The sequence below is a fragment of the Anabrus simplex genome, chromosome 1 (assembly GCF_040414725.1).
Source record: "Anabrus simplex isolate iqAnaSimp1 chromosome 1, ASM4041472v1, whole genome shotgun sequence".
NCBI lineage: Eukaryota > Metazoa > Arthropoda > Insecta > Orthoptera > Tettigoniidae > Anabrus > Anabrus simplex.
Window position 1 is genome coordinate 1,058,031,785 of NC_090265.1, and position 22,066 is coordinate 1,058,053,850.

Sequence of the window (22,066 nt, forward strand, 5' to 3'; positions counted from 1 at the left end):
ATATGTAAGTACTTAAGAGGATCTGTAAAAAACACAGTACAGTATACATGTTGCAGCATATTCAGTTACTGAAGACAGGTGGAGAGATGCATACTAGCACATGGGAAATATGGAAGACTGTCACCAATCACCTCATCAAAAGGCACAGGATATAATTCTGACCAGAACATTTTGAGCAGAAAAGAAGAACTAGCAGACTCACTAAATCACTATATGGTTATGTGGCTATTATATACTTTCTGCTTCTTACATGTACGTTCTTAATTGAGAGGTCACAATCTGAAAAGTTATTTACATTAATTAAATGATGCATAACTAATCTTAAAGGACTTTGAGATCCTTTTTTTTTTTTATGTTTTGCAAGTATTAAACAAAACGTTGATAAATTGGCTTCCCACCCAGAAGGCTGAGGTTCAAATCTTGGCTGATCCTGGCTTGAGTTTTTTGTCCCAAAAATCATGTGACATCAGCAAGAGCATTCAGCCTTAAAATCCAACCAAATCTAAAATGAGCCTGCGTGGCTTCCTGACCCCAGAAATATCTACGACAAGCTGAACTGAAGACATAATAATATTATTTGTTTTACGTCCCACTAACTACTCTTTTACGGTTTTCGGAGACGCTGAGGTGCCAGAATTTAGTCCCACAGGAGTTCTTTTACGTGCCAGTAAATCTACCGACACGAGGTTGATGTATTTGAGCACCTTCAAATACCACCGGACTGAGCCAGGATCAAACCTGCCAAGTTGGGGTCAGAAGGCCACTCAGCCCGGCAAAAACTAAAGACAGTACACATTACTGTGTGTACATTATTTGTCTCTCTAGTCTGGATGACTAAACTAGAATTTGTGGTGCCATACCTTCAGTACATCATGGTCCTTGGAATTAGGAACTAAGAAGTTAGGACATTGTTTTGAGTGACACTGAATCTTATGGACCAATAGAAATATTAATTGGAGCTGATGTTGCAGACAAATTGTTTACAGGAGGCCACAGGGTGCTAAGTACTGGACTAGTGGCCATGGAAACTCATTTGGAATGGATTTTAATGGGTAAAGTGCCTTCAGGACACAGTAATGAGGAAAGTATGGCTATGGTGGTGACAGCTATGGTAACAAGAAAAGCCTGTGTATCAGATTTATGGACTCTAGATGCCCTTGGAATAATGGACCCTGCTGAGAATAAAAGTAAATTAGAGCTTCAAGAGGCTGCTCATCAACATTTCTTGGATACACTAAGGATCAATAGGGATGACAGACCAACAAACTAAAATTCTTTAAGAAATAAAAAGAACCAAGAGTTTGAAAGTCAATATGGAACTGTCATGAAGTTTATTGTTTACAATGTGCTAGTTGAAATTCATTACAAAACTTGACACAGTCGATCATTTTTGGTAATACATAACTTACCGGTACTGACTTTTTCTCAAATCATTATGCCTTTTTCTTTCTGAATGCAGACTTGAGTTATTCTCTGTTATCTGTTTTCCCAAGCACTGAAAGATCAACTAGGCCTACCAAATTTTTATGAATGAGCAATTCTTTGTTTTTTAAAATATATTCACTTTTTTTTTTTTTTTTTTTTTGCCCTACTAGCATCACACTCTTTACCAAAGAGTAAACATGGAAAACAGAAGAGTTTATTTTTTGCAATACATCCACAGATCCAGTTGTTTTGTTCATAAGTTTCAAACTTGAATACACTACAAAACAATTTGCCCTCACAGAATCAGTCCTTAGAAATGTTCAGAAGTGGAAGCAGCCTTCCCAAGTATTTGATTTCAAGTATTTTTCTAATGGAAAACTATAAAACACAAAACACACACTTTAGATTACAGACATACATAAAACACATTCACAATACTGTAATATAATAACATTGGTAATATGGGTAAACAGAAATCTGTACCACTGGAAAGCAACCTTATAACTGCAAGTGAGAGCAATTTTGTCAGAAATACATTTCCCAATCCCCTCACCCTCTCTTAGGTGTTACCGGTACCAAAATGAAGATGAAGCTTGCTCTGTTTCCAGGCAAATTTGGAGAGAGGAAGGTTGTGTGAGCATCATATAGAAGTATACTGGTAGTCCAAATAACAGAGATGGTAAGGAGCCACAACCTTCTCTGGCAAATTAAGTATGTTTTAATCTTTTTTTTTATGTTTCCCCTATACCTCTTAACACTATACCCCATCTAGGGATATTTTAGAAGCTTTTGCTGGTTTACTCAGCAGAATGAATCATCCAACTGGGCTGGCAAATGCACCTTATACCCTAAGTAAAGAAAGCCAAATGACCAGCAATATCCTCTTGATTTTACCCTTAAGAAACTAATAATCAGGAGAATAAGTTGCTTTCAAGTGGCAAGGATTTCAATGGACCATTGAACCTAATGAGAAGCTGTGTCAGTCTTGGACTAAAATGCTTGTCAGTTACTGGTATATATAGAAACAAACTACTCTTTCAATCAATTATTAGTACCTACAGCTTGCCTTACTTTCAGAAATGTTTTACTGCATAACATTATCTACCTATTCCTTTATTGATAGCATTCATGGTATGTTCAGTCTTTATTCTTTCTTTGTTTCCAATATTGATATTCCCACTGAACTTATTTGCTGTCCAGTCTTGAAATGAGGCCATTTGCTCCTCCTGCATACACTTCTCCCTGAGGTCCAATTGCCAGTGCATTGATGCAGTAATCCAGTTCACCCGTAGCTGTGCACTTACATGTCTCAAGGTCCCATTGTTTCACAGTCTTATCCCAGCTTCCACTATACAGAGTGCTATTGTTGCCACACAAGGCATTTATGATCATACTGTGGCCCTGAAAAAGAATAAAGGCACTTAGATATGAGTCCACTGATCTTCATTTATTATGTGCAGTTTGGTTACTCTGTGCCTCATAGCCAAAGATCATTACATGAATATATATGTTTCTGTACCGAGTATGTTGACTTGATTACACAGTCCATTCACTCTAAGATCAAGCAAGATGAAGGAAAGGAAGAGGTGGGAATGAGTTAATACAAGTGAAGGGAGAATGTCATACAGAAGACTTCAAAATAGATCAAGAATGTAGTAATGCCAAAGAACAACAGCTCCATCAAAAATGTGAACTGGAAAGGCTAGGAAAGAGTAGCTTGGCACTGAAAACAAGGCAGACAACCAAGGCTCAATCATCTCTGATGAAACACAAATAAAGAACCACTGAGAAATGTACAGTAAGATTCTGTACAGCAAAGAATATGAGTACATCTACACAACTGAATCAAATACAAATTTAGTCACACCTTTACCTGTGACTAAATGTGAATTTGAGTTGGCAATGAGGTCACTATCTAATGAAAAAGCTACAAGCATTTCTATTGATCTCATTTCTTCTATATTTCCTCCTTTCGCTATACTCTCCTCCACTGTATCCATCCACCTCTTTAGAGGTCTTTGTTGTGATCTCTTTCCTGTTGATTTTTTTGTGTCCATTCCATTTCAGCTTGCTTGGTTCTATCCCGTCCTTTAGTTTTAAAGCTCCAGTCCTCTTTCTAATCTCTTCTGTTCTGATTCTGTCTTTCTTTTCTTAACTACAATACCTCTAAGGAATTTCATCTCAGCTGCCTCAACTCTACTCCCATCTCATTTTGTTTATTGTCCTTGTACTTGCTGAATATATCAGTATAAGTAAATTAACAGGATGAATATAGAACATCTTTGCGTTTCCTTGGAACTTCTTGGTTCCACAGTACATCGGTACTCTTTACACTCTGGTAAAAGCCATTTTATTGTTGTACTCTTTCCAACCTCCTCAGTTATCTTTCCATCTTTGGTTTTCCATATATCGGTACTGTTATTTTCCTTCCTTCCTTCCTTCCTTCCTTCCTTCCTTCCTTCCTCTTGTCATCACTAATGTTTTATTCCTCTCTATCCTTATTTTCATTACAAACTCTTCTATCACCTGATTCCACACATTAAGTTGTTCTTATACTTCCATTTCATTGTCTCTTCATATCACTGTTTGTCCTCTGCAATTCAGAATTCTGTCATTGTCCCTTTACCAAAGAAAACAAAAGCAACCAACTGGAGTGTGTACAGAATAATTAGTTTGGTTCCTCATGTTTCCAAAATCATCATGCACCAAATCATAACGAAAGACTAGAAGGGGAAATCTATGGCTACATCCAAGAAACACAATTTTGTTTCTATTAAGCAATTGGTACCCAAGATGTCATTGGCACTCTAAGAATTATTCTAGGAGAATGTATGATGAGCAGGAGCCAAAATCCATACATATGCTTCACTGACTATGAAAAAGCATTTGAGAGAGTTTCCTGGCATAAATTACCTCTAATAAATAATAATAACAACAACAACAACAACAACAACAACAACAACAACAACAACAACAGCAACAATTATTATTATTATTATTATTATTATTATTATTATTATTATTATTATTATTATTATTATTATTATTATTATTATTATTATTATTATTATTATTATAATGACAAGAACATTTCTATCACAGCAGTATAGGTTGGGAGAACTTGACAACAGTCTGTCTTGTGATCGATGAATCGCCACGGCGAGTGAAGTGTGAATAATAATAATAATAAATGAGGTATAGCTGTTTAAGGAACATCTATGGATTATCAAGTTCCGACTCGATGGTTGAACATTATCAAAAGTATAACAGGGTTGAACATCTTTGGTGCAGCACATATGGTCGAGACCACAAGAGATGGAGACAGCTGACTAATAGCCTTCTCAGAGATCACAATCCGCAGAATTGAGAGAACGATAAGTGAGAGATAGATGGATCTTCCATTTGATGGTCTTCTGCACACTATCCACTGCATTACAGAGAGCATTTATGCCCAATTAATTTGAACTCTCTCATCCTTGTAACTCCACCCAATACTTACTGTTAGCCTACCTAAGAAATATGTGAAATGTTGACATTAACAAATGATTAAAAAGAACATACCATAATATCTCACAAGAGAAAAATCATAAAATGCAATATTCTTAAAGAAAAGTTAAAATTCTTACAGTCAGTTAATACCATTTAATATTATTTAAACAAGGCAAAACATGCAAGCTTAAAAATAAATAACACAGCTGTGAAAGCCTTCAGCAGTGAATAGTAATGATAGGCTGTAAGAAAATTAACTTTTATTTCAGATTAATCCATACGGCTGAACATGACTTTCTTTTTCTATCATAAAGTGCAATATTGTCTTACAAAATATGTTATCAATGTCTTTCTATGCTGATAAAGTGTTCAGTTATTTAACAAACATTTTTCAAAAATATAAAATAACATTTGCAATTCCAAACTTTAAAATAATTGAAAATTGTCACTATCTGCTTCTAAGACTGAAAAAATAGTACCATTGAAATACACCTTCAAACTGAACTGAAGATCATGACAGTTTTCTCGTAAAGGATTATAGTGACGTACCTGCAGCTCTGCTAGATACTTGTAGTGGGCCTCCTTGTTATTATCATATACAGCAATTGCTGAAGCAGTCCTTGTTGCAAAACATAACTTATTGCCCACTATACACATAGGACTGCTGCCCTCCATGGTATGTCGAGTAACGACCCTCTTTGATTCCCCTGTTCAGAAATTAACATTTATTTGTACCATATCCATATTATTTCTCACTATGTTCAATGTTGAAAAAATAATTAGTATAGAAGGGAAAACATCAATAATTTATTTACTGCTTGATACCCAGATCTTACCAATAAGGGTTCTTTCTAAAATATCCTTCATACAGTATAATCATTTTTTAAAATTTATGTCAGTTAAAAAATGTGGTCAAAATACAAGGTATAAAAAACTGTTTATTGTGCACATTAATGAGTGAAAAAATTCAGTTCATATCTAAAGAAATCAGTAATAAATGACAGTATAATAATGTATATTCCTATCAATGGTACATATATATTCAACTATTAATGTATTGTTATTTCACTGTGTGAACAACAACTTATTACTACTGTGTCTCTCATTGTACAGTACTGGCTTAGTATCTTTGTAACCCAGGCACAAATCAAAAGTTTCCTTTTCCACACCCTTGCTCTGTCTGATGATGGTAGAAGAAACTGCAGAGCAATCAGATGATGCATTTCAAAACTTAGCATGTATGTATGAGTATAAGGATTGCTTTTCAGTCATAGGACATTGTAGAAGTAAACTCCTATAGTTTCACTAGGTAACCTTTAATGCAAACTGAAGCATTGATTTTACTCACGGACGAGAGGAAACCTGAGGGTTCATCTATATATATAAAATAAGAGTTTTGTCTGTACATTGCTCAGAATTTGAAAAAAATGGTATTTCTCTATCGTTCATATCCACAGTAACAAGGAAACGCACTTTTTTCTTTTCCGTAATTTCTGTCTGTCTGTCTGTCTGTCTGTCTGTCTGTCTGTCTGTCTGTCTGTCTGTCTGTCTGTCTGTCTGTCTGTCTGTCTGTCTGTCTGTCTGTCTGTCTGTCTGTCTGTCTGTCTGTAAGTATGTATGTACACGCATCACTTGCAAAAGGCTTAAGAGAATTTAATGAAAATCGGTATGTAAAGTCAGGGGATGAGCCACTACAATCTAGGCTATAAATCATTTTATTCACGCTGAGTGAAGTGGTAGTTTAGGGGAAGGCCTAAAATTCAATTCTCAAATATTTATATTTTAAGTGGTCCTGTCGATAAATACTACATAACTAAAGTTACATAGAATTAAATTTCTGATCATTTATGTCTTATACAATTTTACCGTATATATATATATATATATATATATATATATATATATATATTCATGAATTTCGATTTTTGTTGCTAAGTCCACATCAACGCCGAGCCACGAGAAAATGGGTGAACAGAATTTAATGAAAATCGGTATATAGAATCGGGGAAGAAAGAACTGTAGTCTAAGCTATAAACAATTTTACTGAACCTGGGTGAAATGGTAGTTTAGGAGTAGGCGTCTAAAATTTAATTTTTAAATACCTTCGTTATTGCTCCTATAGAAAAGTACTACATAATGAGAGTTATAGAGAATACAATTTCCGATCATTTGTGTCTTATTCATATTTACCGTACCGACTGTGATAAGAGTAGTATTTCAGAGGCGGAAGGAAACTAAATGCGAAGGCCTACAATATGGAAAGCGCATAACATTGATCAACAATAACATTACATTGACCATTGTTTGTTGTGATGTTATTTGCCTCTTATCGTGCCCTCAACTCTGATAGATGGGATTACTGTTGCGTACTGAGCATAACAGCCTGACTCAATATTGGCGGGAAAGAGCTGGAGAGTTAAAAAACTGTTTTCTTTAGCATGCTATTCCTCTGGTTCATACATTGTCTGATACTGCTGGTACGTAACACACTGGTTCATCAGTATTCCAGCTATTCACTCCCTACTCTGACGCGCTGTTTTGAATGAGCAGTATGCAGATTTGGCAGAGGCTCACTTAGTAATAGTAGTATGACCTGGTCTAGAATTACAATTTAAGCCTATTCCAAATTACAGTACTACAATTCATTAATAATTCAAAATTCAACCCTGAAAAGAGACGTTACTTAAGAAAAGCGTCTTCCTCTTCACTTTTATTAAATTCTACATTCATTTTGTTCGAAATTAGCAGTGAAGAGGGGTTTTCTCCTCTGGCTTGGAGGAAAAATTTGCCTCCAAGTCAGATAGATTTTTCTGCCACCAGTGTAGTGAAATGAGATTTTCTGACTCATCGGGTACTCCTAGGAAAGAGATTAGTAAAAGGGCATAGATTTGTCCTCCTGGGACATTCTGCTATTCGAACCCCCCCCCCCCCCGAACGAAAAAGACGAAGTGTGTTCACAGATCAAGGCTGTGCGGCTTGGCCATTCTAGCTCTGGAACTTTGGACTGTTAGATCGGCAGCGTAGTACTGTTCGTTAAAAGTGAGAAAATGTGTTGTTTTTCATTTGATCGAGTATTTCATATTGCTTTTAATCGCGCCGTTCCTACTGACGTCATTGTAATGACCTATGTTCATTTCACTTGGGAAAACCACTAAGGCAGTCTTTCTGAGAAAGTAAAAAAGCAGGTGGAGAGTGAGTGTCTGCCATTATAATGAAAACTCCCCAACCTGATTGTGACAGAGTGGGCAAGCAGACCTACCATCACAATGCAAATTCCCTAACCCAGTCTTCATATGAGAAAAGACGTTTGGTGACTTCCCCGTCGCGTTTCTAGGGTAACGTTGCTATGCAATATAATACATTCTTGCTCACAAGGTGTACACTACTTAACATAGAATTCTGTATACAATGTAGAATTCCATAGCAAAGCATGGGTGCATCAGCTAGTAATAGAAATCATTACTTTAATTTAAAGACATTTGAAACTAATCTAAATGCTGTTTTGGCTCGGTGAAGCAGCACATTTTTTTTCTTTTTCTTTTTACGTCAGTCCAGTGCATGCCTCTGAGAAAGACATAGTGTATAAGAAAAGGAAAAAAAATGTTCATTAAAGAACCAGTATGACTACTTTCCTTACTATATGGGAATACTTTAATATATAATTCCATTAAATTCACAATTATCAGCTAATATTAATTATAGATGGGATAAATTACTAATTTTGAGATACATCAGTATCTTTTATAATAACAAAATCTGAAGAGAAGCAGATGTTTGTGTCTTTATCAGCAGCAGTCCTGCGGAAGTGGAACTGATGCTGCATCAACTCAAGGAAGCCTCCTAAGCTGTGGGTGTGAGGAGGATGAACCACAATAAAACAACAATTACGAGCCCAAATAACCTCCGTGTTACCATCGGCAATCAAATAGTTGAAACTGTTCAAGAATGCATCCCTACTTAGGGCACAGCATTTAAACTCAGTTTTAATAAAATTGTTAGATCAGAATGAAACTTACCTGGCAACATTTCTGTGATGACAAGATCACGATCTCTTATAGTGTAGATCAAGTTGCCTACAACTGCAAAATCCCGAACCTCTTCAACCAGATTGTAAACTAGTTTAACTTCGTCATTCTCGAACACAGTAATCTGCAACATAGTTTAGTCAAGTATTTGTCTACTTTTTTGTATATTAAATGTGATTCCAGCATAACATATATCATTCTTTTAATATTCTCTTCTGTATGATGGCATTACTTTGTATTTTAACGTAGACATACATTCCTTGACGATGGGTACATGGATAAAAATATTTAAGATGCTTTTAATGTTTGGGTAGAATGTGTTTATCACCAAGAGTATTTAACTTTCTATTATGTCTAATGTCTCAATTGACTGATAAAAGACAAGGCTACCTGTTGAAAAAAGTTGAAAATCTGAAATAGTTTTCATATAATAGTGCTTCAAAGTAAGGCAGAATTTGTGCTAAATATGTGACGTCACTTGCATACTCTGTTATAAGATGGCGCTGTGTTGCGCTCAGAAGACGAGTTTGGCAGTCACAGCAAGTGGACGTATGTGCTTCCTGCTGAGTCACTTTCCTCGCCAGGCTGTTTGTACTTCTGAGTACTAGTCAGGTAAATTGTACTTATTAGTACAAAGAGGAAAGAGCAGTATTTGTCTCTACCTATACACTTCTAAGAGCACAACTGTAGTATACTACCATGTATACTTGAAGAGCATTGTCTAATAGTGCTTCTCAGCAGTACTTCTCCAGTCCTTTTTCAGGCACCTGCAGGGCCAATGCAAGACAACAGGGAATAAGAGACTAGGCGAGTTAGCTGTGCAGTTAGGGGTTCGCAGCTGTGAGCTTGCATCCGGGAGATAGTGGGTTCAAATACCATTGTCGGCAGCCCTGAAGATGGTTTTTAGTGGTTTCATATATTCACACCAAGCAAATGTACCTTAATTGAGGCCACAGCTGCTTCCTTCAAACTCCTAGCCCTTTCCTATCCCATTGTCGCCATAAGACCTATCTGTGTCGGTGCGACGTAAAGCCATTAGCAATTTAAAAAAAGGGAATAAGAGACGCCAATGCCAGAGACTGTGATAGAGCTGGACCCGTTCAGCGACGGGTGTGCACCCCTTGACGGCTTCTTCTTCTTCTCTGAGAGCTTCTCAGAGCCAGAGAACGAGGCTCTACTCATCTACTACAGGCCGGGGCACCACACAATTTCTGAAAGGGGCTTAGTCCTGGACAGGATGTGCCACCCCCACCACGGAGGCAAGAAGATATTGACAACCATGTCTGTCAAGTGCTTACTACCCTGAGGCCTGATCATAAGGCATCACAATCAGGAGTGGATGCGCAACATGGAGAATGAGCTCCCTTCTCTGTTTCAGGCTGTCTGACTCCAGGGAGGGATGGTATACCAGGGATGAACGCTGGTGCCCTTGGGAGGACAGAGACCCGAGCAGCTGGCACCCAGACATCGAAGAAGGATAAGGGGCTGAGGAACACGGTGGTCAGTACCGACCCAGCTCCCGCAGTCCAGGACACCAGCACGGAGGTGGAGGCATCTGCACCCTGTCATCGTGACTGTGCAAGCCAGGTGTCGTGGCCCTGCTTCGAGACATGGACGCAGACCATTGCATCCAACCAGCAACATTACTCACCTCAACAGGTAACCCAGAACGGGCCCATTCCCAGGGTATGGACCATGGCGGCAACGGCAGTGGAGGACGACACCCCCAGGCATTCCACGATTGCAAGCCAGGCCACCCAGCCTGTGAGCACCTCCTTCTCTAAGCAGATGTTCCGGTGTACCCAAAAGGACAGTGGCCACACCAGCACGCCTGTAGGTGCTGCCGACGCCAACCAGGAAGGAGCAGCTGACATGACAGCAGGATCATGCGCTGCTCCACGATAACCAGGCCGGGAGGAGGGCCACCAGGACGAGGCCTCTTCTCCCACCAAGAAGAGACCACAAACCTGGAAGAAGATGCCGCCGCAGATCTAACAAAAAGATGCCGGCGCACCAGGAGAGGGCGACCCAGCCGCACCTCAGGATTGCTCCCAGGAAGGCAGTCAAACAAGGCATCAATCAGGAGAGGACCTCAGCGGGTAGCAGCAGTCAGGTGAGATCTGAACGTCCCCCCCCAACAGCTCTTGCAGTGTTTCCACTGTTTGATGTGGGGCCACCGTGAAGGTAGCAATGTGTTCCTAGTGAGGTACAACCACTTTGGTGCTGATCAACACTACACGGCCTGCGCAGCACTCCGGGAAGCACCAGTGTGTGCCAACTGGGTGGGGGTGCCACCTGGCCTCTCATTACACTTGCCCAGTTTTCTGGGCCATGGCCTGGGCAGAGAGAAAGTAGGCCTAATGTCATGTCCTACCCACATCCAGGAGGCCCCTGCCTTGGTGGACTTGCCCTTATTCTCTGGGATCGTAGACTGGATATGAAGGACCCAAGGGGGGTCAAGCGATCCGAGGGGCCATAGTGGTTATTGCCGCATGGCTCGGCAACTGGCAAAGCCCGTGCTACAGTAATCATGGCAGTACCCAAAAGGACTAATCCCCTGAATAAGTGGACTGGCAAGAATTAGGCTAATGACTTCTGCATGATACCTATTCTCAACTAACGCTATCACCTGGATCTTTCCAGAACCATTGCATGTGCTATATACGGCTAGTCAGGTTCTACATGTAGGCATTTTTCTCTTTCTATGTGGTTTTGTCCTGACCCTTAATATCACGCCTTAATACCACCCTACCAATACAGTCTGCCTGGTAGCATCTCTGACATGGAAATAGGCTGATACTCCTCTACTATCACTTCCCACTCCTGCCTGCTATCTCTTTCTCCTTAGAATTAATAGCAGGTCAGAGGTAATGTAAATTAGAGTTGATTGCCAAGTGGGGAGGGGCAGACTTCAGGGAACCCCCATCCTAAACCCCGGAAAAGGAATAATGCGAATACATTGTGGTCAGTTGTTTAGAATAGCACATTTAATATTCATAATATCACTCCTGAACTCTTAAATAATGTCTCTTAATTCTCATATCACAGATCCATACTACACCAAGTTATTATCTACATTCCAAGTGTACCATGTTCTATTGAATAAAATGTATTATCCACATAATATTTGTCTTTTATTTCTAATAAGTAAGTCTATGAAATGCTCAAAACCCTGCAGCATTACAAGAGTGACAGCCTACCACCAATTCTTTTATTTATCTCTTAGTAAGGTACTGTAAGATCACACAGTCCTTTCCCATATTTTCTTCAAATATATTTCAACAAACTATAAGTTGTTAAGACAGCTTAAGGTGCCTCGCACCACGATCAATGATGTCAAACAGATCACAGGCAGCATACAGCATTCCTGTTTCTCCCCAGCTGAATCGGTTGGTGTACTTTACACAATTATTATTATTATTATTATACAGTAATAAAGATATCTAGTAGTTCTGATGATGAACTTCTTCTTCACTCAAGGAAGTGAGTGAACTGGTCTCATGATATTAATGAACAAAAAAAAAAAAAAAAAAAAAGAGAAGAGTTCAGTGAAATCCACCATCTGTGCATGGAATTATATTCATTCAAAGACAATTTCTGTAATTGTTTGTGTATATCTGTTATTGAACTGAACTTCTCAAAGATTACAGCTAAGTGGAGAAGACCCCTCAGAAAGAAGGAAGGACTACTAAATTGTTTGAAGTAAGAATATTATTATTTTTATACATGCTCTATAAAACATTGTTTTTGAAGTATGAAATCATAACTCAGATATTTTTAAATACTACTAGCAGTTTCCCGCTGGCTCCGCCCGCAACGTACAAAGTATGGTGTTGTTCATTAAATCAAATCAAATCAAATCAAAATCTCTTTGTTTGCAAATGAGGTGTCTACCTCGGTGGCAAATGGTACACTAAAATACATTATTGTCAAGCACTAAATTTTAAATTAACAAGAGACGAAGAAAATTTTCCTAGAATACAATATTATACAATTTACTATAATAATTTGTTCTATTAAACACACACATCATCCTTAATAAATTTATATTGTTTACAAAATTCTACTTATAATATCTTACAAACATAGTCAACTCATATACAGTATGTGAAATTACTTCTAATAATAATATACAACTGGTATAGGATTAAAATTAACATTGAATTTATTTACATATTTATATTTTACCCATTTTGGAACCTAAGTAGCATAACGACCTGCTGCATTTTAACCAGAGCCCCTTTTGCCACCACTTTTCAGAGTTCCTGAAGGGCCTTCACAGCTACCGGAGCGGTCCCAGGGCCCTCGAAGTCCCCACGACTTCACCCCTACAGGCAGTCCCCTACTTGGGCTGTCCAAACTCCATAGACCAGGGGATGGAATTAATTTAATCAAACATATTTTTTATTTACAATATCCTGCACTGGTCGAATGCCCTCTAACATTTCATTTATCTTCCCTGTTGTTGTTTATTCTCTCCTTGAATATCTGTACAGATTTTGGAAAAGGATCAAACACTACCTCTGGTAAACTGTTCCACTCCTTCCCAATGAATGAAAATTTACCCCAATCGCTTCTGCTACAATTCCTTCTAATTTTGTACTTGTGGTCAGTTCTACCAATATAATTATTTTCCAACTGAAGCCTCTCATGGATATCTCTCCATGCTTCTTCTCCTGTATAGGCTCTATATAATCCTATAAGTCTAGTTTTCTCCCTTCTCTTACTTAAAGTTTCCCAACCAAGTTCCTTTAACATTTCTGATACACTACTCTTTCTCCTGAAATCCCCTGTTACAAACCTTGCTGCTTTCCTCTGCACACCATCTAGTTCTTTTATTAGGTATTCTTGGTGAGGATCCCAAACACTGTTTGCATATTCCAATAATGGACGAACCATACTTAAGTAACTTTTTTCTTTTAATGCTTTGTTGCATCCTTTAAGTAGCCTCATTATGACATGTAACGATCTGTATGCTTTCCCAACAATGTCATCAACATGACCCTTCCAGTGCAAATTACTTTCAAATCTCACACCTAAGTATTTGCACTTGCCATCTTTAGGGATAACTACCTCATCCAAAGTATATTCAAATTCAGTTTTAAAGCTCCTGTTTGTAAATGTTGTAACACTTGATTTGCCTCCATTAATCTTCATATTATTTTCTTCAACCCATTCTTGGATACTCTCAAGGTCCCTTTGTAATTCTCAGCAATCCTCAATGTTATTTATTTCCCTATAAACAATTATGTCATCTGCATACAATCTTATTTTCGATGTTATATTGTTCCCTAAATCATTTGCGTATATTAAGAAAAGTAACGGACCGATTATACTACCCTGTGCAATTCCCTTCCAAACTTTCTCTTCCTGTGATATATTATTTCCTACTTTGACTTTCTGAACCCTTGAATTTAGAAATGTTCTTATCCAACGTATAACCCTTATGTCCAATCCTATTCCCTCCAATTTCTTTAATAATATTCCATGTTCCACTCTATCAAAGGCTTTGGAAAGATCTATGGCAATGCAATCTAACTGGCCTCCTGAATCCAACTGATCTGATATGTCCTGCTGAAATCCCACCAGTTGTGCCTTGCAAGAAAATTTCTTTCTAAATCCATACTGGCTCCTCATGAACCAATTTTTATCATCACATATCCCTCTGATGTACTTTACTATTAAACTCTCCAGTATTTTACAAACTATACTGGTCAGGCTGATTGGTCTGTAGTTCTCTGGTTTCCTTTTATCACCCTTTCCTTTATAAATTGGTATTATTATAGATTCCTTCCATTCCTTTGGTATTACACTATTATTTATGACAAAGTCAAAGAGAAATTTTAAATAAGGCACTATATACCACCCCATTGTCTTTAATACCTCCCCAGTAATTTGATCACTTCCTGCTGCTTTTCCTTGCTGAAGCAGTTGGATTTCTCTGAAAATATCTTCATTTGTGAATGAGAAGCTTCTTGTTTCCCTATGTGTCTCTCCCTCTCTATCTTCTGTTATGGTTTCCAAGTCCTGACAATCTTCTACTGAATCTCTGAATTCCCTACTGAAGAGGTTTGCTTTCTCAGTATCTGTTAAATAGTGTTCACCCCCTTCTCCCACCATTGTAGGAATTTGGATTCCTTTTCCTTTTTGATTCCTAATATATGAATACAGCTTTTTCCATTTCCCTTTGTGGCCATTACCCTCTTGAAGAATGCCATTCATATAATTCTCTTTTGCTTCCTTTTTCACTCTATTCAGTTCCCTCATTAGCTGTTTTCTAGTTTCTCTATTCTCCCTACCCTCTTTGATTTTCCTGTTTACTATTCTACATTTTCCTTTTAATTTTCTTATTTCCCTTGTATAATAAACAGGGTCTGAGGTCATTTTACCCTTCTTAACAGGTACAAATCTCTTCTCTCCTTCCCAAATGATTCCTTTAAATTTAGCCCAAAGTGTATCCACATTACTCCTTTCACTTATCCAACAACTGAATTGTGATTTAAGGTAAGTCCCAAATTCATCAACTTTAGTTTTTCTGTATAATTTCTTGTCTTGTGTGACCCTCTTATTAAGCCTTTTTGGTACCAGTCCTACATCCATTATTACAGCCTTATGGTCACCTATTCCTTCAATTACCTCAGTTTTATCAACAATTTCCCATGGTTTAACCAAGAATACATCTAGTAAGTTATTGAGACGAGTCGGTTCTTGTACTACTTGTGTAAATCCTCCCTCCCAAATTAACTTATTTGCCAGTTTCTGTTCATGGGCTTCACTTGCAGCTCCATTCCATTCAACTTCAGGCAAGTTTAGATCTCCCCCAATTATTACCATATCATTATTATTGTTTTTATTAGCATAATCTATTATTTTCTCAAATATTTCCATGTCTCTTTCCTCTCTTCCAGGCCTGTATGTTCCTATAATTCCCACCTCCTTCATATTATGACAAACTTATTTTATCCCTAATATTTCATCCCTTTCATCGGTAAACCATTCATGTGAACAATAAGTTTCCTTCACCAGAATAAACACCCCCCTCCCTTTTTATCTCCTCGGTCTCTACGATAGACTGTGTACCCTTCTGGAAATATTTCTCTATTACCCACCCCTTCTCTCAACCATGATTCTACTCCTATCACCACATCAGTCTCATAAGATTCCATCAATGTACCGAGTTTTAATTGTTTATTTACTACACTCTGACAGTTTACCAAGAGCAATCTCAGACCTCCTTCCTCCCTAAAACTTGACTGTTGCAATTGGGTAACGTTTGACTCATGAGTTGAGAACATCCCTGGAACCCAGATCCTTGTACATAGATCTTGATTTAAGGGTCTGGGTTTTCTGGCAAGTTTCCCTGTATGTGCCAGTTTAGTGGTATGGGTTTTCTTAAGTACAGATTAGTTTGCAAATCTCTGTTGACAATTGTAGCAATTTGTCTACAGAGATTTGCTTTTCCATTACCATTCAGATGTAACCCATGCCTAGTGAACATTTGCCTGCCAAGACCTAAAGTATCTACTACATAGACATTTCTAAAACTCTTACATAATCTCTTGATTTTTATATTTACATCATGTACAGCTTTGTTCACACATGAGTCCTCTAAAAGGTCATACCTAGGTGGCACATTAACTACCATTACTTTTGAGTCAGGTAGTTTGGAAATCTTACCTCTGAGAGTCGTAATTAGTTCCTCACCTTCATTTGCAGCAATGTCATTTGTACCACTCACAATTACCACATAATTGTCCTTCTCTAACACAGGATCACAACTTGAAAGGACGTCTTCAGTTTTGGCACCTGGTTTTTTTAGTCCTAAAACCTCAGTTTCTGGATTCTGCAGCTCATCCTTGATACCTTCTGCCATACCCCGCCCTTGACTGTCTGCGTAAAGATGAATCTTTGGCGATCTTGACTTTGGGTTGGTTTTCTTCTTCTGTAGGTTACCTCCACTGGATTTAAAATTATTTGGAAAACTTGGTGTGTCTTCTTCTGGAACTTGCTGAAGTAACTGAAATCTATTTTGGCACTGCAAAGAGTTTTTTCCCGGTTTTAAGTTGTACGCAGTTTCTCCCATATGTTTAACATTAGGCCTAAAATGGCTACGCGTCACTTCCGTCCACGGCGATCTTTCTTTTCCAATGTCATCTTTATCTTCCAGTTTCTTTATTCTGTCTTTTAAGCTTTCATGTTCATGTTTCAGAGCGCATAAGTCTTCGTGTAGCACTCCTAAAATCTTAATTATAGTTTCATATGTCTCTCTTTTTTGTTGTTCTGCCTCACTATCGGTCTGTTTACACTCGGGACACAGCCACTCACTTTCTTCAATATCAGTCCTATTTACAATATTTGCACAACGAAAATGGTACCATTCATCACACTTACGACACAGAATCCCATTTTTAACTGCTCTTCTGCATTTGCCACATTTTTCACTGCATCTTACACCATTATCTACTACGGATATCACAGACTCACACACAGTAGTCGCCATCTTGTAAAAAAAAAAAAGTGATCGCGTGGGGACCTGTAATTTTGTTGGAAGATGCTCAGTCTGCATTTAATCATTTCAAGTTTTCAAATACTGGGAGAATGGCATTTAACTTTCGATTTCCAGAGGAGAGAACAGTTTCATTTAATCATTTCTAATGCATAGTAGCCTGCCTGTGTAAATAGTTTCCCGAGAGCATGGACTTCACATTTTCCAGTCTTGCATATACCTGGTAAATATCTGACCTAGTTACGGTGAGATAAGAGGAGTTGTTCCGCTAGACTGAATGAGAACTGGTTTCACGGTCAGTGAAAATTACCCCGGCCGTAGTACTCTGGTAACTAGTTTCTACATCGTGAATGAGGGGATGTTTTAGACGACATCCAGAAGCAGCAGGAACGACAGAAAATACATCACTTTTCTACGCCAGGATGGAAACCAAAGGACTGTTTCAAGTATTTTTATAAGGCATCATCATCGATATGGCTGGTTAAAACACGATTGGGGCCGGCTGTTCTTAAGGCAGGCAGGTAAATGAGTCAGCGAAATAGATTAGTACAAAATTATCAATGTAAATTCTGTATGTGTGCATGTGGTTTGATGTAAAAAGGCGATAGGTTAGTTTTAAAATTTAATTTTAAGTTTAGCTTTTGTTTGGAAGGACTACGTCCTATTTAAAGTAAATGTTAGGAAGCTTGTTAATGTAAATATAAATGTAACGTAAATGACGTGTACCGTTTGCATAAGGCCACAGCTTGCTTTCTTTCCATTTTATGCAGATTTATTGGCTGAGTGGTTAACGTCTTTTTAAGGATCTGTTTCTTATTTCAGCCTCATTCATTTTGATTGTTTTTTGCTTTGATGTTTGAGACGCAGTGTACGTCTCGGGGATTAAATGTAAAGGTAAATAAGGATTAAAATTAAAGTCAAGAAGGACTGGTTTAAAGTAATATTAATGGGAGCTCGAAGTGTGTACGGAAACATGCCGTCATTTTTCTTGAGCTTTCTTGCATGATGTGGGAATGAGTATGTGTGAGATGGTGGAGTTTGGATCCACAAATTTTGATAGTGTCATCTTCACGACTATTTGAATATCAAGATGAGTGTAAATTAGTGTTTGATTCACGAATTCCTCGACCCATTTTCGTATTCCAAGTTCCGAATAATTATAATACATTTTCTGTAAATGTATTTTTATTATTATCATTAATGCGAGTTTCTCTAGTTGTAATATGGAGATATTTCAGTAACATGATCGATTGTCTATATTGCAATTTCTTAGTTTCAGATTATGATATTTATTACAGAGTTGGCCACTGTATTATTCATCTTTAATTTTACGAGCGCGAGTGCTTTGATTTGTGACCAGTGTGGTCTTGTTCTTTGCATGCGGGCGAATGTTAGACGACGTCATTTCATATACTTATTCAGTTCTGTCAACTTTGGACAAGTGATATGGCTTAGTACGATTTTGAGTAAGAGGACGCGTTCCTCATTTGAAAAGCCTGCATCTTCATATTTTTGTGACTTGCCCCGGGTAGACTGTTGAGCAGCGTGTGCGAAGGGTTGGATCCTGTGTTTTTTTATGATTGCTGCATTATTTTGGGAGAATGAATCTCCGCTTTGAGTCATTCCGCCGTGTGTTGGCGAGGGTGATTTATGCGTCCTATGTGTGCATCTGGTTTGATACAAAAAGGGGATAGGTTAGTTTTAATATTTAATTTCAGTAAGTTTAGCTTTTGTTTGGAATAACTACGTCATATTTAAAGTTTAAAGTATTATTAACGGGAGCTCAAAGTGTACGGAAACATGCCGTCATTTTTCCTGAGATTTCTTGCATGATGTGGGAATGAGTATGTGTGAGATGGTGGAGTTTGGATCCACAAATTTTGATAGTGTCATCTTCACGACTATTTGAATATCAAGATGAGTGTAAATTAGTGGAAGCTTGTTAATGTAAATATAATTGTAACGTAAATGACATTTTTGTCATGTGATTTATTTCAGGAACCAACGTTAACATATGTGTTGAAAGTTAAAGCCTAAAAGCCTACTCTGTTATTTTTATGAATTTGTGTCATGTAATTTATTTCAGGAATCCACGTTGATTTGTGCGTGTCGTTATAAAGTCCACCAGTTGATTGATTTTGTGTCATGTGATTTATTTCAGGAAATTACGTTGAATAGGAAGTGTTGCTTAAAGTGTAAATTTATCTCCTTATATTTTCCATCGAGTCTTTGAATGAGTGAGGATTGCGTAAATGCCGCATGCTTTTCTTCGTGAGCCCTGGAAAATATGGCATCATGTTTTTGTGTCTTTGATTGTGTATATTTGCCATTTTTGTGATTTTATTGTATGTGGTTCCGATCCACAGTGTTTGTTGTGCTCATGAGGTTGCTCATGATTCGAGTCTTAAGCCACGTACAGATTTAGCAACACCACCTCGCAAATCCCATTTCAATTCGCCTGCGAAGTCATCTGATTGGCTAACTTCAGCAGCTGACAAAATTATAACGGAGTGAGATATCAGATTATATTTTCAAATTATTTATCAGCATGACCAACCCAACTGTGATATACCCGGCTCACGTTGTTTCCGACCAATCTCTCTCTCTCTCTCTCTCTCTCTCTCTCTCTGTATGTGTGTGTTCCACGTCTCCTTCTAATCCACTAAAGCAATTTCAACCAAACATCGTCCACATGTCTTGCTATGTGGATCCAATGTGTAACGAGTTTGGTTAAGAGCTCTGGTAGAACATAACTATGGCAGAACATAAAAACATACATCCATAATCTCGATCATTTTGGACATTTTTCACTCCTTTTCACACTCCCGTCCCAAGGGCCGAGAATGTGTAGGAGTGACATGTAAAAATAATCGTAAACGACTAATACGTATTAGTGTGGAATCCATAGTGTCGCTGAGATGAAGAGTTACACTCCGGATACCGTTTAACTCGGAGTTCTGCCTCCATCAGCACGGGGTGGAGGGGAGGGCGAAGATGTGAGAAGGGGTGAAAAGTAAAATGTCCAAAATGAGCGAGATTATGGATGCAGTTCCCAGACAATCTGGGCTTCCACACAGTAGCGTAGCCAGGATCGGCCAATGGGGGGGGGGGGGGTTACAGTTACAAAATTAAGATATAACATAATGAAAGTGCTTGTGCGTGTCTGGTACGCGCATGCATGACTGTCATAAGGATACTGATACAAGAGTGAATTACTGTATGTGATATTCAGATTGCAATACACTACAAAATTCTTACTTTAAAATACAGAACAAGAACAATATGATCGAGGTCAGCAGTTTTATCTCAAACGGTATGTTCAGTTTACAATCTAAAATCTAATTTTCGAGGCTTCCTAGAAAATAAAATTTAACACATCTGTTGGTTTTACAACTATGTCTCTGTGAATGTTCAAGGGAGCCAACCCGTTGAGTCGACTTTCACTTGTGGTATTTCTGAGGTAGGTTTTAAGGCGTCTTAATGTTGAAAATGATCTCTCACTGGCTGCAGTGGTGACAGGTAGGGTGGCAAACACTCTCAACAAGCAGTAGATTGCAGGGAGTTTATCTTGATCACATAAAAGAAGTTTATTGTTTACTGTCAGTTTCTATTTATTTTCTTTTTGTGAAAGTTCAATGGGGGGGTTCTAACCCCCAGTAACCCCCCCCTGGCTACGCCCCTGCTTCCACAAGGACAAAGTTTTACGTGAAAAATAAATCATTTAAAGCTTGGAATTAGGCAAAGTAGTTCATAAAATATCAATCAAAGTCACAATAAGGAAATCTTCATTTCACACTTAATTAACCGGCAATACAAATCTTAAAAGTAAACATTCACAAACAAAACCGGGCAGCGCCGGGTAGTGCAGGTAGTAGACTATAAATGTGAAGTATCTGCAATAATATACCGTGTGATTCAGCCGCCCCTTCCAACGTAGTGTTATGCAACCCGCAATACTATTCCTGTCCTGAAAACATCTGCCTTGCCGGTATGCTCAGACAATACAATACAACCAAATATCTTGGTATTTACCGCCTCACCATGATAGGTTGCCGTTATATTATACTCGTATTAAATCCTGGAAGGAATACGTGTGCTTTCTAGATCATATGAACCTCACACGTCAGCGAAACATTAAATTGATTTGGTGACCGCAGTAAACCTACGATAATATGTGCTATAAGCTGTAGAGTGTGCCGTACGGAACCGTAGCGTGGTTGGGAAAGTCGCGGAGGAGAGGCTTTACGTGTGAGGCGGGAGGTTCGAGTTCGGGACAAAAATTCCATATTTTTGAAATATTTGTTTAATACCTGCCACACGTAATGTAAGTTCAATACCCGCTTTCATGCAAATTGTGTGTGAATGAATGTCTTTGTTGTCCTAAGAAGGGCCAATTAGTTAGCAGGCCGGACACATACGGACCGTAAATAATAGGAACACAACTGTCCTGACAATGTTTTATCGCAGCAAATGCTCGATGTGATGACCGTTTTGATTTATGCACATTGGGGCCCGGTGTCCAATAGATCATCTTGCGTGCTGAAGCATTCCAGGTGTAATTGCTCGGCATGCGTCCGTGATGAGTTTCCGGAGCTGGTCGAGGTTTTCCGGCACTTGAGTG

The 22,066-nt window shown here is 38.3% G+C and overlaps 1 protein-coding gene across 1 annotated transcript in view; it reads right to left on the reverse strand.

Moving 5' to 3' along the window:
• Positions 1-1,300: 1,300 nt before the first annotated feature.
• LOC136857961 (myosin heavy chain kinase C) overlaps positions 1,301-22,066 on the reverse strand; it is a 42,703-nt gene continuing 21,937 nt past the window's right edge. Inside the window, exons 3-5 of the mRNA XM_067137098.2 lie at positions 8,931-9,063; positions 5,464-5,621; positions 1,301-2,826 (exon numbers count right to left, since the gene is read on the reverse strand). Coding sequence (XP_066993199.1) covers positions 2,611-2,826; positions 5,464-5,621; positions 8,931-9,063 — 507 coding nt within the window. The 3' untranslated portion in view covers positions 1,301-2,610. The remainder of the gene's footprint in view (positions 2,827-5,463; positions 5,622-8,930; positions 9,064-22,066) is intronic.